Source organism: Camarhynchus parvulus, chromosome 15 (assembly GCF_901933205.1).
Source record: "Camarhynchus parvulus chromosome 15, STF_HiC, whole genome shotgun sequence".
NCBI classification, from domain to species: Eukaryota; Metazoa; Chordata; class Aves; order Passeriformes; family Thraupidae; genus Camarhynchus; species Camarhynchus parvulus.
This window is the reverse complement of record NC_044585.1, coordinates 9612529-9633671: the sequence shown is the minus strand read 5'-3', so window position 1 is coordinate 9633671 and position 21143 is coordinate 9612529. Positions and strand designations below refer to the sequence as shown.

The 21143-nt window shown below is 59.0% G+C and overlaps 2 protein-coding genes across 2 annotated transcripts; both read left to right on the top strand.

Moving 5' to 3' along the window:
* The first annotated feature begins 28 nt into the window (after positions 1–28).
* LOC115909635 (beta-crystallin B1-like) lies at positions 29–7032 on the top strand. The gene is given in 13 exon segments (XM_030959126.1): positions 29–62; positions 642–743; positions 746–880; positions 883–997; positions 1819–1871; positions 3404–3540; positions 3542–3574; positions 3576–3630; positions 4289–4368; positions 5585–5703; positions 5782–5914; positions 5992–6134; positions 6765–7032. Coding segments are annotated over 13 exon segments (1305 nt in total). The 3' UTR covers positions 6931–7032.
* A 2922-nt stretch (positions 7033–9954) lies between these two features.
* CRYBB2 (crystallin beta B2) lies at positions 9955–12607 on the top strand. Its single transcript, XM_030958994.1, has 5 exons — positions 9955–10013; positions 10610–10728; positions 11416–11590; positions 12047–12189; positions 12303–12607. Exons 1-5 carry the CDS (start codon positions 9957–9959, stop codon positions 12469–12471), a joined length of 663 nt encoding a protein of 220 aa, XP_030814854.1. The 5' UTR covers positions 9955–9956; the 3' UTR covers positions 12472–12607.
* The last annotated feature ends 8536 nt before the right edge of the window (positions 12608–21143 follow it).

The following is a 21143-nucleotide window of genomic DNA, read 5'->3' as shown; positions in this document are numbered from 1 at the left end:
AATTTTTTGTGCTTTCACTTTTGTTGCCATGTGCTTTTTCCTGCTGTTTATTGGAGATGGAAGTGAGCTCTAAGGTTCCTTCAGACGTGCTGCTTCCTCCACTCCTGGATCCTGCCCTGGAGCAGGTTCAGCTCTTGTCCAAAAAGTGATGCTAAAGGTGATGGAGGCCCTGTAATTTCCTTTATCTCTCCCCTCACAGCTCCTCAGCTGTTTCTCCTTGCTTAAAAAGCCACATCAATATTGGGTTTAAAGGTGGGATGATGTGTTTTGTGGAGTTCAGGAACACTTTCTGACTACCCTCCTCTCATGATCCCCAGCAATCCCTGCTCCAGGTGTTGTGTCAGGGGCTTGCACAGCTGCTCCATTGCTTTTTATTGGAATTCCCAGTTGTGGATTTCTCCCTTTTTATTTTTCTGTTTGCAAATTCACCTTTTTAACATCTGTGAATCTTCAATTTGTTCCTCATCCACCAGAGCCTTTCACTTCCTGCAGAGAGAGGAGCAATGCTTGGTTCTCCAACCTTTGACATCCCCAGACTTTATTCCAGAGGATTTAACCCCCACACACCATCCCCTTTCCACTCCCACAGAAGTTTGTTTCACCCTGTTCTTTCTTTGCAAACTGAAATGCCCATGGGGCAGATTTGGGAATACAAAGTGTGACCTGTAGAAGGTTTGGAGCAGCAAATCCCAGATTTCTGCAGGGATGGTGTGTTTCAGGGGCAGGTGGGCAGTTCTGGGGTGCTGCTCTGCCTCACGAGGTGTATCCAGGTACAGAACCTCTGGGGGGAGTTCCCAGGGCTGTCACTGCTGTCCCCAAGCCAGCTCTGGGGGTAAAACAAACTATTGCAGTGGAATCCAGAGCTGTCACCGTAACTGTGCTCCCTGTCAGCCCAAGGTCTGCACCTCCCTGAAGGACACTGGTGCAAGAGCAGCTGCAGCCAAGTGAGGGAAGTGTTGGATCCATCCCTTCAGCCCAGTGCTGAGAACAAAAACAGGTATTTGCTTTAATTCCTTTAAAAAATGGGCTTTTAGGAGGTGAAGGCTTCTGGGGCCAGGTTGGGCAGGGCTTGGAGCACCCTGATGTAGTGGAAGGCTGGGGGAACAGGGGGGCAGAATGAGATGAATTTTGAGATCCCTTCCAACCAAATAATCCTGTGATTCTGTGAAACCACTTCCATGGAGCTTTAAAGGGATTTGGGGTGTTCTGGCTGGGACTGCAGAGTCCAGGCCTTGTTCTGCTCACCCTGGGAGTGGAGAAGGGTGGAGAGTGGGAATCCTTCCCCAGCTGGTAGTGAGCTCTTTTCCTGCTCACTCAAGTATAAATGTATTGCAAAAATATAATCTGAAATAACTTCTGTTCTTCTGGTGGGATTGGTAGAGGAGGAAAGCCAAGGTCTGGTGGTTTCTGGGTTTTTCTCAGTCCATATTAAACAAAATGGTACCAAATCTGGTTTTGAAGGAGCTCTTGTGGAGATTAAGCTTTTATGTTGCTCCACATAGCCTTATAGAGTCTGTCAGTCTGGGTCACAATAAATACATAGATAGAAATCACATAGATAGTGTGATAGAAATCCTGTATTTTGTGTTACACAGTTTCCCAGGGAATAAAGATATTCTGTCTGCTGTATTTTGTTCTGCACCATTACAGTTCCAATTTAGCTTTGCCAGATATTAACAAAAAAAAATCTATTTTCCAGCAGTCATTTTTCAAAGGGATTTAAGAGGCTGACAGTGAGAGGAAATTGAGGTCTGTTTGGGAGAGGCATCAAGGAGATCCAGTGCCCCTTCTGTCATGTTTTTGGAATTGCCTTGACAGTGTGGAGAGCTGGGAGAGGCAGATCCAGGGCCCTGAGGCCGTGGCAGAGCTCGGTGAATGAGGCTGCTGGGAAGGAAGGGACTGGCACAGGAAATTCTGCGTTTCTGATTTGTTGAGGACAGCTGATGCTGTGTTTGGTGAGACAGAAATGAATCCATTCCTCCTCAGTCCGTGCCTCTTGGAGCTGTGAGACAGCTCTGATGGGAACAGCAAATCTCCATCAGATGGGCAGAGTGGGGAAGAGTCAGTTGGAGACACCTGGGTCATCCCTGTCACACCAGGCCTGGAGCATCACCCAGCAAGGCCAGGGGTGGGGTGGGGCTGAAGGGCCTCAGTCTAACACATACAACAGGAGAGGTTTCCATCCCTCTCCCATTCAGTTTGTGGATTCACTTTTCTGGCAATTTCAGTTAAGATTTAGGGGGTAGCTGTTGGTTTCAAGATGAGCCACGCTCAGAGCAGGTAGAAAAACCTGCAAGGATTGTAGTAAATTGGGATCTGTGCAGCTGAATAAAATGTTCCCTGAGGAATCAGGATGGTTTGGGTCTGAAGGGACTCTCAGAGGTGAAGAGGGAGTCAGGCCTGCTACCAGCAGAGTGGAATGCTCCCAGTTTGGTGTGAAATGCTCCCAGTTTGATGCCTTACATCACCCTGTGCCTGTGAAGATGGACAAACCCTTGTGCCAGGCTCTAGAAATGCCTCATCACACACCCAGGATGTGTTCCCAGCCTGTTCCTGGGAAATGCCGGGCAGGGAGCCAGACTGGGGGCAGAGAAAGAAAAGGAACTCGATGGAGAGAATCTGCTTAGGGCCAAAGTTCCAGCAAGAACACCAACCTGGAAATGCTGAGCTGCTCCAGCTTCCCACTGAGCTCCCAGAGCTGCCCCCAGCATTGCATCACACCTTGCATGGAGCCCTCACAAACAGGGACATTTTGCCCGGTTTTTGCTTCGTGCTGCACTTGGTTTCCAGGCTAAACCCTCCCCAGGTGTGTTTGTAGGTTGGGATTCAGCTCGTGGGTTGGTTGAAGGTAAATCAGCTCGAGTTAGGATGCGTGTGCAGAGCTCCCCAGCTGTGTTTGGATAGGATGGGATTCAGCTCAGCCCTCCCCAGGTGTGTTTGTAGGATGGGATTCAGACTCAACCCTCCCCAGTTGTGTTTGTAGGATGGGATTCAGCTCAGCCCTCCCCAGGTGTGTTTGTAGGATGGGATTCAGCTTGTGGGTTGGTTGAAGGTAAATCAGCTGGAGAGAGTGCAATGGGTGCAGAACACAAAGCTGCTCCTGGACAGGGAAGGCTGGAGATGGGAGCAGATCCTGGCAGGGAAGGCTGGAGATGGGAGCAGATCCTGCCAGTGGGTGAGGGGTGCCAGGAGCTGGGGCTGTTTATTGCACCGAGGCTCCTGAGGAACCTGGGTGTCCCGTCTTGCTCACAAACGGGGCCATTTTGCCCGGTTTTTGCTTCGCGCTGCTCTCGGTTTCCAGGCTTAAACCCTCGGCGGCGAACTGCTGATGGCAGAGTTTTCCAGAGAAGCTGGCAAGAAGCAGCGTGAACGTGCTGATGTGAGTTTGGCCGTTAATCTGCAGTAAACCGAGCGGCCCGCGTGCGAGGCCCGGCCGGCAGCGATGGCCGTGGCGTTTCCATGGCCCGCCGCGCTCCCCGCGCTATTGAGCCGCGATCTCATGGCTGGAATTCCGTGGACGCAGCTGCTGCATCAGCGCCCGCCCGGGGAATTCTGCTGCTCTGGTCAGAAGCAACCCCATAAATAGCGGGGCCGCCCGCGCCGCCCGGCACAGCGGAACCACACGGACAGGTAGCACTGCTGGGACTGCAAAGGGGCCTCCACAAAGAGTTGGTGTGTCTGAGTCTGGGTCAGACGGGGTTGGTGAGAAGTGAAGCTGCAGGGTTTGATTCCAAGCTCCTTTATTCGTCTCTCAAGCCCCTTGTTGGCGTGGCGTGTTCCAGTGTTGGAGCAGAGTTTTGTGGATGTTCCTGGAGAGTGAAGAGGGGGCTCTCACTGCCATCCCACCCTGGCCAAGGTGGCACAGCAGCTCCAGCTGCCGGGTTTGGTGTCCCCCGGCATGCTGGAGCAAGGGAGAGGTGTCAGGTTTATGTTGTGGGGGAAGATGTCAGCAGCTGGAAGCTGAGAAATTCCTGCTGGGAACAAAGGCGGGGCTGTGAGATGGGAGTTTAGTGGCAGCTGGGCGAGCTGCCCTGGGCAGAGGGCTCTGTGTCCCTTGGGACATGGCTCAGTTCAGTCCTGTGGGTGCCAGGATGAGGATTTGGGGCCTGTGAGTGCAGGAGGGAGAGGAGGATGGATAACAGAGCTTGGACATCCCTGGGGATTTATGCACTGAGGTCTGTGCTAACCCCTGCTGCCTGTTCTGTGCCAGCTTCATCCTCTGTGTTTCATTACCAGCTGTAAATCCTGGTGCCTCCTGCCTTAACCTCCTGCAATTTGGGTTTTCCAGGCACAATGACCGAGCAGCAAAGTCCCCCCGAGCAGATGGCGACTGGGGAGGGTGCTGGCGAGCGAGGAGGCACCTACAAGGTATACTGGGCTGTACTGGGGACAACTGGGTGCTGGGTGGAGCCGTGGGATGCCAGGCTGGAATCAGTGCTGGGGTCAGGAGTGGCCTCCAGCTCTCCCACAGCAGCAGTGGGTGGTGGCCCTGCTCTGGTGCTGAGCCTGGGGGCTGCAGGCTGGGAAGCAGCTGGGGCTGGGGATCTGCGGCTGCTTGCTGCCTGCAGGAGGGACCCTGCTCCCTGCCTGCGTGGCTGCCAAGGACATTGGCTGGCCAGGCTGGTGTGCAGCTGCCCAGGGGTTTAATCCAGGAGATGAAGCACCCAGCACAGCAGGATCAGCTGTGGGCCCTGGCACTGAAACTCCCCAGGTGTGTTTGTAGGTTGGGGTTCAGCTCGTGGGTTGGTTGAAGGTAAATCAGCTGGAGAGGATGCAGTGGGTGCAGAGCTTCCCACAAAGCTGCTCCTGGATAAGGGAAGGCTGGAGGTGCAAGCAGATCCTGGCAGTGGGAGAGGGGTGCCAGAGCTGGGGCTGTTTATTGCTTTGGGGTGCACAGGGGAATCTGGGTGTCCCCTCTGTCCCTTGAGCCTCCCATTATGTGGTGTGTGCAGGAGGCTCTGCTCCTGTCCCAGACTCAGGTATTGCAGCTGGGACCCCTTTGGGACTGCCTGGTCACCCCACTGACCCTGCTGGTCCCTGAATGGTGCTGGGCACCCTTGCCCCTGCCCCATGCCATGCTCTGGCTGCTGGGACTGGCTCCAGCCCATCCTGCAGCTCAGCTGAGAGCAGGAGAGCCTGGGGAGGCACTGGGGTCTGTGCACCTGGCAGGGCTTAGAAGGAAACACTGAATACAGAGCTCGTGCCAGGCCAGGGCAAGGGGATGGTCGGATCTGGAGGGATCAGTGATAAGGAAATGATAACGAGCAATGACCAGGCTGTGGGTAGGAGAGGCAGCCCATGGCTCAGGAATTCTCTTGGCCCAAACCTTTCATGTTTCCAGTGCTGTGTTCGAGCTGTTTTTCAGCCTGTCATGGACAAAATTCCAGCTTGTGCTGGAGCACACACCCTTGGCTGGAGCTCTGCCAGAGGCACTGGCAGGACCCAGCTCTGCCAGGCAAGGAGTGACATTGGCACAGGATGGCTGGGATGGAGGGACACTGCCAGAGCCCTTTGATCACTGCTGCCCCCGTTTCCTGGGGTGTTCCCCTGCTGTGGTGGCTGACAGGGTCTCTCCCCACCTTAGGTCACCCTCTACGAGCTGGAGAATTTCCAGGGGAAAAGGTGTGAGCTGACAGAGGAGCTGCCCAACATCACCGAGAAGGAGATGGAGAAGGTGGGCTCCATCCAGGTGGAGTCTGGCCCGTAAGTCTGGGGTGGGGAAGGTGGAGCAGCCCCGGGGGGTGGCAGGGAGAGCATCCCCCTGACCCTGGGCTCCTGCAGGTGGCTGGGCTTCGAGCGCCAGGCCTACGCTGGGGAGCAGTTCGTGCTGGAGAAGGGCGACTACCCCCGCTGGGACTCGTGGTCCAACAGCCACAGCAGCGACAGCCTGATGTCCATCCGGCCCATCCAGATTGTGAGTGGGGCTGTGCTGGGGTGGCCACAGCTCTGGGGACCAGCAGGGGACAGCCCCTGAGCCGCCCTTTCCCCCAGGACAGCGCTGACCACAAGATCCACCTGTTTGAGAACGCGGGCTACACCGGGCGCAAGATGGAGATCGTGGATGACGACGTGCCCAGCCTGTGGGCCCACGGCTTCCAGGACCGTGTGGCCAGCGTCAAGGCCCTGAATGGAACGTAAGGATGGGCACACAGGGGACACCCCAACAGCTTCCTGCCCCTGGCACTGTGGTTTGTCCCCCCAGGGTGGTGGCAGGGGCCGTGGTACTGCTCATGCCCATCGTGTCCCTGTCCCCTCCCTGCTGCCACCTTTTCCTTGGCCTACAAGCTGTAATAGGGACCATGGCAGTGTCCCTGGGACTGGATGATGGCTCCCTGCCCTAACCCACCACCTGAGCTTTGATCCCTTCTCCACGAACTCTCCATCTCCCCCTGGCACCTGGCATTTCCCACCTGGGCACTGCAGCCTGTGCTGTGGCACTTGGTGACACAGGAGTGGCCTTGGGCAGCATCACCTGGCTGTGGCAGGCAGAGATGGAGACACTGGGATGGGGACACTGGGGTGGGGATGGTGACACTGGGATGGGGGTGGGGGCACTGAGGTGGGGATGGGGACACTGGAATGGGGACACTGGGGTGGGGATGGGGACACTGAAGTGGGGACACTGAGATAGGGATGGGGACACTGAGGTGGGGATGGGGACACTGGAATGGGGACACTGAGGTGGGGATGGGGACACTGCCCCTGCTGCAGGGGCTGTGTGGGTGTGGGGTGGGCCCTGCTGAGCACTGCCCTGATCCCCACAGGTGGGTGGGCTACGAGTACCCCGGGTACCGGGGCCGCCAGCACGTCTTTGAGAAGGGCGAGTACCGGCACTGGAACGAGTGGGACGCCAACCAGCCCCTGATCCAGTCCGTGCGCCGCGTGCGGGACCAGCAGTGGCACCAGCGGGGCTCCTTCGAGAACAGCTGAGGGAGCCCGACCCCGCCGGGGCCGCTCCAGGGCTCCCCCCGCTGCTGCTGCCGTGACCGTGGTGTTCTCTTTGTGCAAAAACCTCAATAAAGCTCTGAGCTGGAGCCCGCCGGGGCCTGCCTGCTCCTGGGGCTGGGGGATGGAGGGATGGGGCCGTGCCCAGCAAACCCCGCTCAGGGCAGAGGGGGCAGTGCCAGTGTTTGCAGTGTTACATAAAGGCTGCAGCTTTCCAAAGCTAACCCCCGGGGCTGCCGTGTCAGGGTTTTTCCAGTGCCTCTGTCCCTTTTCACAGTGTCTCCTGCCCGCTCCCAGGGCTGCTGGCCAGTCCCCGGGCAGGGAGGGGGCCGGGGGGGATGTGGAGTGGCCATCCCTGGGTGCTGCCAGGCCCTGGGCACATCCCCGTGGTGGGATGGCTGTGACCAACCTCAGCGTCCTGCAGGGGCTCCAGCCTGTCCCCACGGACCTTTCCCACAGTCCTGGGCTGGTTTCTCCCATGGGAATGAGCTCTGACATGGGGGGGCTGTCCTGGGGGCACAGGAGGGGGGTTCAGGGGTGACACAGGGTGCTGGTGGGACACTGAGGTGCCCTGGCACTGCCCTTCCCCAGGGGCACCCTGGCCATGCTTGGGACCCACTGGGCTGGGGCAGAGATGGGAGATGGGCTTGAGTCCATCCAAGGGCTTTGCGCAGGTCCCTGAGCAGCTCCCAGGAGCTTTTCCCTCTGGGGGAGGGTTGGTGGCTGTGGAAGGTGAGTGCCTGGCCCCAAGAGGCAGAAGCTGCTTCCAGAACAGTCCCTGGGGCTGCCATGCCCAGGGCTGGGATGAGCTAAACCAGCCCAGCCAAGGGAAGGGATCACAGGGGCCGTGCTGAGCACTGTGACAGCCCCTGCTGAGGGGATGGGATGTGGCTGCAGGGCTGCACTGGGACCTGGGACACGTCCCTGAGGGTCCAGGGCTCGGGATTGACTGAATGGATTAACCCAGAGATGGGGAGGGCAGTGCTGGCTCCATCTGTGGGGCTGCAGCAGGAGACACAGGCAAGAAAGGGGGATCCAGGGCTGGGAATGCTGGAAATTCTGGATCACACCCTGGCCTGGTCATGGCCTGATGGGTTCCTTGAAGAGCTGCAAGGCCACCTTGGCCTCTCTGGCCTTGGAAACTCCATCACCTGGAGCTGGGGCAGCTGCAGACCCTGGGGATTGACCTCCTCACATCACTGCCAGGTGACAGCACCCTGTGGGTGACCCTGTGTGCAGCCACCCTGGGGCAGGGATGGGGCAGGGGTGACCCTGGGGGGCTGCAGCCCATCCCCTGCCGTGGGACCCTCAGGAGGTGCTGTAAGGGGCAGGTGTGGGGTCTGTTCATGCTTGGTGGGGTGACAGGGGGGACCCAGCTCCTCTGTGGGGTGATGGGTGCTGTGAGTGCTGCACAGCAGCAGTGTCCCCGCTCTGTGAAACCTCCTTTGCTGTAGCCCCCAGACCCGTGCAGCCCCTGGCTCAGCTGCTGGGACAATGCCAGCCTAGGGGGGCGTGCACTGCTGCCCTCACCCCCCTGCCCATCCAGGGGGGACTGCGACCCCCTTGTGACCTCAGCTTTGTCCTGGTGTCACCGAGGGACCCCCGGGGTGCTTCTCAGGGACCCCAAAGGAGCCCAACACCAACCCTGAGCGCACCCCAGCCCCAGGGTGCTGCCCCCAGAGTGCTGCCAGCAGCTCCAGGGGATGGAGCTACCGGGGCCAGAGGGACCGGGGTGACCTCGCAGCTCTGCGAGGAAAAGCCCCCCAGCCCCTGCCCATCCCCGAGGCCCCGGGCCGGTGTCGGGGAGGCTCCCGCGGTGCCCCCGCTGCTGGCACAGCCCCGGGCTGCTGCAGACGGGCAGAGCCAGACGCTGCCCAGCGCTTTGAGGCGTTTTATCTCGCATGGAAAGAGCCGAGCTCAGCAGCCCCGGCTGCCGGGCTGGCGGGGGGATCAAATCTCTGGCCCCGAAGCGGGGCTGGCGGGGCTTTGTTGGCCCGGCCCGCCCCGGCTCTTGGCACGCGTTCGGCTGATGCTTGCAAAGTCCAAATCTCCTCGCCACCAAGCCGACAAAGCGGGTGACTCGAATGTGACAGGTAATGAAATAACTCGGGCTTGGTGCTCGGGCAGACAAAGGCTGCGGCGGATCAGCTGACCCTGGTTTTCATTGGGGTTTAATCCAGCATTCTCGCTTTGAATCGGGTTTTAACTATTTTGTAAATAGTTTTGGCACCTCTCTGCTGCGGCTCGGTATAAATTCCACCTCCCGGCCCCGGCCCGTCACTGGCTCAAGCGGGTACTGGTAGAACTGGTAAGACTTTGCTATTTATTGCCCTCTCTTTTGCCGTAGCCTCCTGCCGACCCCCGGGGTCCCTTCCCGGTACCCGAGCCGGGGACAGTCCCGTCCCCGCAGCCCAAAGCAGGACATCCCACCCGGCCACGGCTCCGTTGCTTCTTGTCAGGAATGAGTTTTTGGAGCTGCTCAGATGCTGAGGATCCCTCTGGGCTTGAGGACGGGGCTCCTTCCCGGGAGTGGCAGCGCCAGGCTGGGCTGGGAGGGCTCGGCACAGGCTCCTGGGGCTGGGGCTGGCTCCGGGGGCGCTTCTCTCCATCACCCCTTCCCTTGCACACACGTGGCACCGGGATGCTCAGCTGGGCAGGGACAGCAGGGAATGCTCGACCGCAGGGCCTGGGCTCCACTGGGGATGATTTTGCCTGGGCTCCACTGGGGATGATTTCGGAATTGCCTGAACTCACAGTTCCCTGTGCTGGAGACCCCGGGCAGGTCCCAAGGAGCATTGCCTGAGCCTGGGGAGGTTTGGGGTGCTGAGCAGCCCTCAGCAGAGTTTGTCCCTGGCACCCCCAGGCTGAGCCCATCCTGGTCCCACCACCCTCCTCGCTGGGCAAGCTGCAGGGTACAAATGGGGGCATGGGCACAGGGCTATGAGCAGGGTCCCCAGGGGCAGATTTTAACCTGCTAAACTTCCCTCCCAAGGCAGCAGACACCCCAGCTGATGATGGCTTCCGAGCACCAAATGCCAGCCTCCAAGCAGCAGCAAGCCAGCTCCAAGGTCAGTGGGACTCTGCCCAGCCCTGCAGGGGCACCAGAGCACCCTCAGCCTCTCTGGGTGCCCAAACCACACCCGGAGGCACAGCTGGGAGCAGCTGGTGCCAGGCACTCCCTGCTGAGCCTTTGCAGCAGGACCCGGGGATGGGGAATGGGAATTTTTTGGCATCCAGCAGCCTCGGGGCAGGTGGAGCGGCTGGGAACAGATCAAGCGCTGATCTCCCACCCACAGATCTGAGCCCTGAGATCTGTGCTGGGCTGGTGGCCCCGGGGCTGTCCCCGGGTGTCGCCGTGTCCCTCTGGAGGCTGCGGTGCTCCAGCCACAACCCGAGCCCCTCGGCTGTTTGATGCTCCCTGTGAGCGTGGCCATCCCTCTGCCAGGAGCACCGGGGCACAGGGACAGAGCTGGCAGGGCCTCCTGGGCACCCGTGAGTGGGACCTGCATCCTCAGGGGGATGGCTTGCACTTGCAGGCTCCTTAAAAGCCTCTGGAGTGCAGTTTTGGGAGAGGGAGAGGTCTGGGCTGCTGCAGACAGCGTGTGCCCCTCATAGCGGCGGCAGGGGCGGGTGACAGCCGTGCTGAGGTGCTGCTCTTTTCCAGATTGCCATCTTCGAGCAGGAGAACTTCCAGGGCCGCTGCCATGAGCTCAGTGGGGCCTGCCCCAACCTGAAGGAAGCCGGCGTGGACAAAGTGGGCTCCATCCTGGTGCACTCCGGACCGTACGTGGGGGCCCTGGGGGGGGGGGAGGGAGGGAGGGGCTGGCGAGGAGGGGTCTCCCCGCTGCCACACCCGCACCTCGCCGCGGATTTCCCGCGCCCATCGCCGCCCAGCTGCTCGCCCAGCTCAGCCCAGTGAGTGCCCGGTGCCGGCAGGTGAGCAGGGGGACACAGAGGGTGACCAGGGGGTGACATTGTCACCTGGACAGGCTGACAGCCCCGCTCAGCGCAGGAGAGTGGAGGGGTGTGCGTGTGGGTATGGGCAGAGATCACAGCGCTATCCCCAGTTCGGTTTCCCTCCCTTTGGGTGCAGGGACAGGTGAGCCTGGGACGTGTTTGTGCCCTCTCCCCACCTGCTGGCCCCGTGTGTGCTCTCCGGACAAGGGAGAGCCCCGAAAAGCCCCTGGAGAGTTCCCAGCGCTGCTCCCTGAACAAAGGGATACCTGGTGGGAGCACAACCCCAGCAGGGACATTTGGGTGATCCCGTGAGTCCCCAGCGGCCAAGGATCGGTGGCCACCACAGCGGGAAGCCCTGCGGTGCCGCTGCTGCCCGGAGGCACCGCAGCCCCGCCTGGCACCTCCCTGGCACCTCTCCCATCCCGGCAGGGAGCAGGGGGCACGGCTGGGGCTCAGCCCGGCCGATCCCCGCTCCTCTGCCCCCTCTAAAGCGCGTCCCCTGCTCTCTTCCAGCTGGGTGGGCTACGAGCAGGCAAGCTGCAAAGGGGAGCAGTTTGTGTTTGAGAAGGGGGAGTACCCCCGCTGGGACTCCTGGACCAACAGCCGGAGAAGCGACAGCATCACTTCCCTGAGACCCATCAAAGTGGTGAGAGCACCCAGACAGCCACTACCCACCCGCCAGACCAAGGTCTGCAGCCAGAAGTGTTCCCCAGCCTTCCCCCGCCCTCCCCAGCCCCGCGGGCGGAGGGGCACCCCCTCCTGCGCACCCTCGCCCCAGCGCTCGGGGCCCGGGGAGCCATGGGGGGGTCGGAGGGGGCGCGGGGACGGGGGCGGTGGCAGGTGAGCCCAGAGCCGAGGACGTCTGCTGGTAGTGAGGTCTGTACGGGCCCACGGAGGCAGGGATGGATGGATGGATGGATGGATGGATGGATGGATGGATGGATGGATGGATGGATGGATGGATGGATGGATGGATGGATGGATGGATGGATGGATGGATGGATGTTTTTTTGGATGCAGAGCACCCCCGGCACTGTGCCCTCCCTGGCCTCGGGTTCCCCACAGCCCTGGGCTCTGCCCCCCCTGCCCAGCCCCGCGGGGCCGGCGGCCGCTGAGCCCCCGCTCTCTGCTCTCCCGGCTGCAGGACAGCCAGGAGCACAAGATCGTGCTGTACGAGAACCCCAGCTTCACCGGCAAGAAGATCGAAATCATAGACGACGATGTGCCCAGCTTCCACGCACACGGCTACCAGGAGAAGGTCTCGTCCGTGCGGGTGCAGAGCGGAACGTGAGTACCGGGGCCGGCGGGGGCGGGTCCCGGGCGCTGCCCGAGCATCCCCGGGGGCGATGCTTGATGTGCGTGTGTTGTACGATCCCCCCCTTCTCCGCTTGCCTTGCCAGGTGGGTGGGATACCAGTACCCTGGCTACCGGGGCTACCAGTACCTGTTTGAAAAGGGGGACTACAAGGACAGCTCAGACTTCGGCGCTCAGCACCCCCAGATCCAGTCGGTCAGGCGCATCCGGGACATGCAGTGGCACCAGCGCGGTGCCTACCACCCCACCAACTAAAGCCCCCGGCCCGTGCCGGGGCGCGGGGAGCGGAGCAAGCGTTCCCCCGGCCGCCGCTGTGCCCCCGCGGCCTCGCCTCCCGCCTCCCCCCGTGTGATGCCCGCGCTGCCGAAGCAACTCAATAAAGCTTGGAGTTTCAAAGTCCCAGCTCTGCCCTTTCATCCGCGGCGTGCGGAGGGATCCCGCTGGAGGGATGGGATGGTCGCCCTGCCCTCCCGTGCTCCTGGATGGGGAGGGGGCCAGGATGCTCTCAGTGCCACCCAGCGCCGGTGCCATCCGTGTCCGGGGTGAGGGAGGTGACCTGGGGCCTGTCCTGGGTGCGCGGCCAAGGCCGTGGGTCACATCCTGCTGCGGGGACAAAGGTGTCCCCTGAGCACCGGCGCAGATGTCACAGATGCTGGGGGGTGCTCGGGCAGGAATTGCCCTCTCAGTTGAGGCACCTCCAAGCCGAATAATAGCATTAATTATTAAGCTCTGAAAACCCTAATTAGTAACAACGCTCTAATTTAGCAGTCACGGTGCTGGAGGATGCCTTTATGATCATAACTCGGGCAAAGGAAGCGGAGGAGCGCAGCCGCACCTGCGTGGCCGGGGGCGCTCCGTGCGGTGACAGACGCGGTGGCGGGGGCGGCTGCGCTCGGTCCCCTCCGGCAGCAGGACGTGGCCGTGGCAGCCGCTCAATGTCACTCAGTGGGCACAGGTGAGGGGCACCTGACGGGGCACTCCGGGCACCCCGCGCCTCCTGCCGCTCTCCTGGCCCTGCCTGGCTGCGCGGTTTGGGTGTGAATCCCCGCAAACCCGGGAATCTCGGGGAGTCAGGGATGCACAGCATCCTCCTGTCAGCTCCAGCGCCCAGCCGCCGCCAGGGTGGGATTTGCCCCCAAATCCTCCGTGTGCCAGAGGCTTTCCCCTGTGCTCCAGAGGAGCCCCCCGGCCGGCACAGCCCAGCCCAGCCCACGGGCTGTGACCAGCCCGATTCATCGCTGGCCACACGCTGCTGTGACATGCCAGCTCCTCGCGAGGCTGTGAGGAAAGCTGCGCCTTTCCCTCCCCAGGGAGGATTCAGGATCATCCCAGACCCGAAGGTTTTAGTGAAAAATGGGGTTTTAGCGGTAGCAGCGACGGTGCTCCGTGCGTGCCGGGAGGGAAACGGCGGCTGCTGGGGGGCAAAGTGCTGAAAGAGCAGCGGGTGGGGAGCAGAGACCCCAAATCACCGAGTCAGAGATTCCCAGCCGTGGAACCCTGAACGGTTTGGGTTGGAAGGGTCTTTAAAGTTCATCTTGTTCGACAACCCTGCCATGAGCAGGGCCACCTTCCACCTGCCCAGGTTGTCCCAAGCCCTGCCCAACCTGACAGTCGCGGCCGGGGCAGCGCCCTCGGGGACGGCTCTGGGTGGGCTGGGAGAGTTCTGGGGGAAAAAGCACCGAAAGCAGAAGTGGAAAATGTGAACGAGCCCAGAGCAGCTCCTGTGGGACCCGCCGGGGGAAATTCCTCCTCTGGTGGCTGGGTGCAGCCAGGTGGGCGCCCCCGGGTCACCTGGAAGCAGCCTCAGCTCTGCCGAGGAGGGTTTTTCCCTCGCTGGCTCTGGGGAAATGTGCTGAGAGAATAATTTGGTTTTTAAACATTTTTATTCAAAAGCAGAAGATCGCCTCCGTCCCACGCCCGCTCCGAGCTGCCATCTGGCTCGCTGCTACCTCGCTCATCTCCTCAGCAGCTCGGAGCCCCCACTGCCACCCCAGCCGTGTCCCTGTCCCTGTCCCCTCCCTCCCGCTGGCCACCGTGTCCCGCTGCCGCCGGGGCTGGGGGGATGTCAGCGGTGTCACGGCGCTGCTCTGCTGCCTGGGTGGGTGGTTTTGCCATCGTGCCAACAGCTAAAGCTGTTCTCCAGGCTGCGGAAGGGATTTTAAATTTTTTTTTTTTTCACCCAGCAAAAAGAAGAGGGGGGATCAGCTCCCACCGCTGCCGGCCGCGCTGGCTCCATCCCCCGGTTCCTGCGGTCCCCGCGACCCCCGGCAGGTGAACCCCACAGGGGAGGGGCTGCCCGCAGGGGAACGGCCGCAATTTGACGGGGGGTAATTAATGAAAGAGTAAGAATGATGCAAACCCTGGCTAAATCCGAGGTGTCTTTTCCTTCCTGTTTTCCCACTGGAGCAGCAGCCGCTAGCTGTCCTCGGGAATGCCTCCATCAGGACCGTGGGTGATGCGGGATGGGCTGGTGGGGAAGAGGAGGAGGCAAAAGGGGGAAGAGATGAAGATGTGCCCGTCGGCTCCCACTGGCTTTGCTTTGCCTTTGCCAGTGGCAGCCGGGTGAAACCCACCTGGGGACACCCCAGGTTGGAGAATCACGGGCTAAAAAACAACAGCCTTGAAAAATATGAATTGTTTTTTACTTAAATACGTCAGGCTGAGCTCAATCACACCTGCAGCCTGGGTGCTTTGGGTACCTAATGTGCCTCGCCAGCTGTGAAACCCCAGCTTCACTGTGGGTTTCACAGATTTTTATCCTATGAAAATCATTGTTATGTTTAATTCTCCATCTTCAGGAGCCACGTGATTACATGACATTCCTAGCTTCAATTTTTCTTCTCTTCTTCTTTGCATTAAATGGAGCCTCCAGCCTCATGTTTGCGGCTCCACGCACAGACCCAGCCACAAACTCTGGAGGTTTAAGGAAGGAAGGAAAACCAAGCAGGAACCCAGCATGTATTATTAAAGCCTTGTGGTTTTTCAGGGCAGATTTTTGATTTATCAATGTTCAGCTTTGGCATGTGGAAAAGTAATCTCTGCTCTGATTAATGCGAGGGCTGAGGCAGAAGTGAAATATCCCGGAGAGAGAGAGAGAGAGAGAGGAGCTTTGGCTCTGGCTGTCCCCGAGAATGGGCATTCAGCACCAGGCTCCCATTTGCTTTCTGCTCCTTGTTTTTGTTCCTGACATTGGTGTGATGAGGCAGAGAAAGGAAGCAATGAAAAACCTCCACAGCTCCTTACAGCCAGTAAAATCCCTGTCCGGTTGAAAAGCTAATTAAGAAACATCACTTCTTCAGCGGCCAGAATTGGAAGCAGCCTCGTGGAGACATAATGGGATTAGCAGGGATCAGGGGATTGCAGCAGGCCAGGACAGCCACGGTGCTGAAACGCTCAGGACCAACCCAAAACTCTTCACTGAGGAATTTTGGGTTGGTGTGTGACGGTGTTCACAGGGGTCTCAGGATGAGGGAAGAGATGAGGATCTGACTCTATGTTTCAGAAGGCTTGATTTATTATTTTATTATATATATTACATTAAAACTATACTAAAATAATAGAAGGAAGGATTTCATCGAAGGCTAGCTAAGAATAGAATAAGAAAGAATGATAACAAAGGCTCTGTCTTGGACTCTCTGTCCGAGCCAGCTGACTGTGATTGGCCATTAATTAGAAACATCCAACATGGGCCAATCACAGATGCACCTGTTGCATTCCACAGCAGCAGATAACCATTGTTTGCAATTTGTTCCTGAGGCCTCTCAGCTTCTCAGGAGGAAAGATCCCAAAGAAAGGATTTTTCATAGAAGATGTCTGCGACAAAGGGCATGTGCTGGGAAGGGGCTCATGGGGTGCCGTGGGATGGGGCTCCCTCTGCATCCAACACCTTTCCCCAAACAAATGGAAAAAGGCAAATACTGCATTTCCCTCTGAGTGAGTGGGCAGGGCAGCCCCGATTGCTGTGGGTTCACCCTCGGGGACAGCCAGCAGTGGCACTGTGACCCCTCCACAGGGACACCACGGCCGGAGAGCAGCAGCTCCAGGTGTGGCACTGGCACAGGAGCAGCCAGCGCTGCCACATCCTGCAAATCCAGCAGCAGGGAGTTCTGTCAGTGCCAGCAGAGCCGGGGGAATGCTGTCCGAGCTGGAAACCCCTGGGCAGCACAAGTGGCAATTAGGAAACATCTGTTCCTCCCAGCGCATGGCAACGTAATGGGATTAAAATGTATCACCGGATTAGGGCAGCGCTGCGCAGATCAGCTGCCATGGATGTTCCTGGGGGGGAAAAAAGCAAAAAGCAAATTTCTCTCTTCGGCATGGACATAACCTTTATGTTTCTTTTTTATTTGTACCTTCTGCACGGTGCAGAGCTGGAGCCAGACCTTCTCTCTGCACGGTTCAGTTCATCTCAAAGGAAACCGGGGCTGAGTTTAAGCAATTTTAGATGAAATGGCCGTGTGAGCAGCCAGCCCCTGGTGCTGCCACCACAGCCGGAGAAGTGGTTTTAGCTGGGTGAGCCTGGGGTGTGACACGATGGCCTGTCCCCTCTGTCACCTCTGCAGGTGTTGGGAGGTGTGTCATGGGCTGGCTTTGGTCCCTTTGGGTGGTGGGAGGATGGTGCAGGAGCAGGGCTGTGTCTGGAGCATCCCTGGGGCTCTTCCGCACAGGGGAAACACCCAGGCTGAAGAAAAACCATGAGGGAAGCATCAGGAGAGAAGTTTGAGGCAGGAACAATAGAGGGGCCTGCATTTATTGTTCCCCATGGCTCCTGACAGAAAGGCAGAGCCCACTCACCCCATCCTGGCCACGGGGCCACCCCGGGCACAGCTGGGCTGGTTTGGGGGTCTCCATCCCTTTGTACCCAACACCCCAAACCCCGGAGGGCCGTGCCAGGCATGGGCACAGCAGCCCTGCAGACAATGGGGACATTCTTGGGCAAAGCAAAGCAACAACGCCGAGAGCCGCCCGCTATTTTGGGAGCTCATATGCTCCAAGGCAAATGTCATTTGTGTGTAAGATCCATTTAGGGAGCCGCGTAATGAAGTCGTGCATCATGAGGAGGGACCAGCTCACTTAGCAACCTTCCCGCGGGTGACGTCTGGTGCTCCTCTGCAGGACGGGATTGCTCCTTCGGCAGCCGCAGAGAGCAAAACGCTGCTCGCAGCTGCCGGGAGAGGCGCTTTGGGCTGCGAACAGATCCCAGCTGCTGAGATGCCCCTGCGCTGGGCAGGGTTTGGGCTGAGAGCACATCCCAGCTGCTGAGATGCCCCTGTGCTGGGCAGGGTTAGGGGTTTTGGGTGCTGAGAGCAGCTCCCAGCTCCCGAGGTGGGCTTGTGCTCCTGTTCTGTGCAGGGTTTGGGTGCTGTGAGCAGCTCCCAGCTGCTGAGACGGGCTTGTGCCTCTGTGCTGGGCAGGGTTTGGGTGCTGTGAGCTGCCCCTGCCCGCGGAGCCTCGGCTCTTTTAGGGGTGCAAGAAGCTGGGGAGGCAGAGCCCTTTGGTTGTGGGGGATGAAAGGGAGTGAGCTGCGGCCGCATTTCCCATCCGGAACTCCCCCTGGATGCCCTGATGTGCTGGATGTACTGGGGGCTCTGGGCACAGGCCGGCAGCAGGAGGAAGGCAGGGAGGGAGAGGATGGCTGTCTCACACGGCGCGGGAATGTCCGTCCGGGTTCTCTCCAGGTTTCCGGATGACGAGCAATTACGGGAGAGATTTACAGCAGATTAAGTGAGAAGGCAAAGTCCATTATCTGTCCAGATGAGCTGCAAAGGCCGTGTGGGAAGGGAAGTGGGGCGCTTCAACCCTCATCCCCCTGGACACCGCCGGCTCTCTGGGGACAGTGGCCACTCCAGGCATGGTGGCATCAGGACCACAGCAGGCCCCTGAAATAATGGGATTTTAGTGGCGGAATGTGCCCTAATTCCCTCGTGGAGCACATGGCACTGGCTGTTGTAGGAGACCTGCTACACCCTCCCGCTGGAGGTGCCTGTTCCCAGCCACAGATGCTGAGGCCGTGGGGATGCATTTCAGCAGCAAGATGCTTTTGAGGTCACTGAGGGTTTATTCACTGTGCTCTCTGACGTGTAAATCTCTCTGAGAACAGTCTCTGTTCCCTCGGGGAAGGCTGTCCTGGGGGGGGCTGCAGCCATCTGTGGGGATGTGCCCACTGACCCACTCCGGAGAGCCCCTGTGGTCACTCCCCCGGGCTGTTCCCTCAGCTGTGAAATGAAGGCAATTTACTGCTCTGCTTTACAAGGGCACCGAGAGGGAGGATGAATTGTTTGGCATGACAGACAGGACGGGTTCTGATCCTCAAATCCTCCTGTTTTGCTGTTTGCCAGGCACTGCGGGAGCGCGGCTCCACTGGGATCAGGGACTCCTTTCCCCAACCTCACTCCAGACCAGGTGACCACGGATTTGGCACAAGGGCAGATCCAGCAGCCCGGGGACAGCACGGCTGGTGGCCCTGGTGACCTCAGGGCTGACATGCAAAGGGCAGCTCAGTCCCCAGCACCTGCGTGCAGGGCGGTGACGCAGCTGGAGGCACCGGACCTGCAGAGTCGGGATTAAACTTGACACTTAGAGCCCGAAAATCTGCTTAAGGGAAAGCTGACACAACCCTCAGCGCTGCCAGGCCCTGTGCTGCGGAGCAGGGTCAGAACTCTCCCTGCACTGCGGTGCCCCAGCGGGTGTTACCCACGGCTGTGATCCACACATCCCACAGCCCTCGAGTGAGAATTCCTGCTGTGGGATGATGTCAGGGCCCTGCAGCAGATGTCCCAGCCATGCCAGCCCACCTACAGCTCCCAGCCCTTCCCCACAGCAGGGCTGTGCCCTCCTCACTCCCTGGGGATGCAGGACCAGAGCCCCATCCCACAGCCCTGCTCCCTGCTGGCTCCTTCCCAGTGCACTGAATTCCCAAACATCCCTGTGCCCTGCCACCGGCACCAGCCTCTTGGCATCCATGCAGGAAGCTGTGCCCCCCCCTTCAGCTTGCTGGGGTGCTCCTTCCACTGCTTCTGTGCCAGTCCTGGAGATTTTTGCTGCAGCATCAGGAATTCTGTGGGAGAGGTGGCACGCAGCACCCTTGCCCGTGATTTTGGGCACAGCACAGCTCCTCTGGGACCTGGGTGCTCACTGATACCGAAGTGAGTTGTCAGTGTCACCTCCCAGCGAGCTGCAGAAGGCAGTAATGAAGGCTGCTGAGCACGCACTTCTCCCTAAATTACCTCATTTATTCAGGGAATCAGATGCCGCAGTCTTTCATGGCTTCTTGTGAGGCTCGGATCTTGTGGGATGCAAGGCTATTAATAGGACCCAATCTTTCCCCTTCTTCTTCTCCAGGCTAAAGGCAGAAGAATTCAAACAAGGGCCCCTTTGATGTGACAGAAGTACAAATAAACCCCGTGCCATTTCACTCCCAGTGCATTCCCATGTTTCTGCTGGCTTTGCCTGGCTCAGGGCTGGACCAGCAGCTCTGGGGCCAGGCAGCCAAGGTGGAGGAGCAGCCTGTGGTGCCCCTGTCAGCTGTCACTGCCCCTGTCTGTGGTGACATCAGGCACCCAGGGCCAGCTCTGAGACCAGACGGGTGAGATGGGACGTGGGTGAATGATCAGCCAGGGCAGCAAATGCCAATTTGTGTGTAAACAGGCTCGGAGCACAAAGAGCCAGGGAAGAGAAGTAACTAGAAAGCATTTCCCACACAGCCAGACTTGTTTCCAAGGAGCAGAGACAGCCTCTCCAGAGCTCTGGGGGGGTTTCAGCCCTGCATCCTCTGGCTGCTGACCCCCTCTCCCTGTGCCTGCTGTGGCATTGCTGTGGCTGGAGAGCTCTGAGCCCTTCCCAGCACCTCCAGCACTGACCCTGTCCTGATCCACCCAGCAGAACCTCCCGGGGGAGAAAGGCTCTCATTTCCAGCACTGCACAATTTACCTTTCATAGATGCCGTGGCAGAATCTGAATTACCTTCCAGTGCTTCAATATCTGCACAGTTGTTGGTTTTTCTCCTTCTGTCCCTCAGAATTTATAGCCAAATTAGGCAATTATTGATTTTTTTTCCCCCTTTATCAAGTTACATTCAAGCCAGCCTGTGGAACAGCAAATGCTCAATGGGTCCCTCTTGACATCTGTTTGTCTGATCAATCCGTGCAGGGAAAATGCTCCTGCAGTGTCTGATCCCACCACAGTGCTGAACAGGGACACTTTGACTCTTTGTGGGGCTCTGAGACATATGCTGTTCCAGTCCTCATCGGGTTTATTTGCTTTAGCTTGTAACAACACACTCGAGTGTTTTTAAATCAGGGAGTTCTTGAGGATGGGTCAGGTCTGAGCTGGGCACGGATGTCACAGGCTGGGGGACACGGGGAAGGTGCCCTGTGACCCAGGAGGGGAGGGGGTGTCTGTGAGGGTCAGTGCCCCACTGCCCTTGGTTCTCAGGCCCCTCTAACCTCCCCGAGCAGGGCTGGAATGAGCCTCTCTAGCAAGGAGAGAGCCAGATGCCATGTCCATGTCGTGACTGACCTGTAAGGACAACCACAGGTGGAAATTTATGTGTGAGAATGGCTCAAACTTCCCTTCCCTGTGAGAGTTCCTGCAGAGGAGCCCGGGTGGGTGCAGTGGGATGTACCAGGTGATGCTGGATGCAGTGGGATGTACCAGGTGATGCTGGATGCAATGGGATGTACCAGGTGATGCTGCTTAAGGAGCAGAACCAGGGCTGGGTGTTGATGCAGATCCCTGGCTCTCCCTCCTCCAGCAGGAGTTTCATCTCTCCAGGGCCACCCCTGTATCACCCAGGATGGTTTTGGTGGGGCAGTGCTGGCTCTGTCACCCAGCTTTGTGCTGATGCTGCTCCTTTTAAAGCTTGCCCTGGCCAGGTGAGGGGGTGATGCTCCTTTATTTATCAGGAGGGAGGGAGGATGTGCCATCAG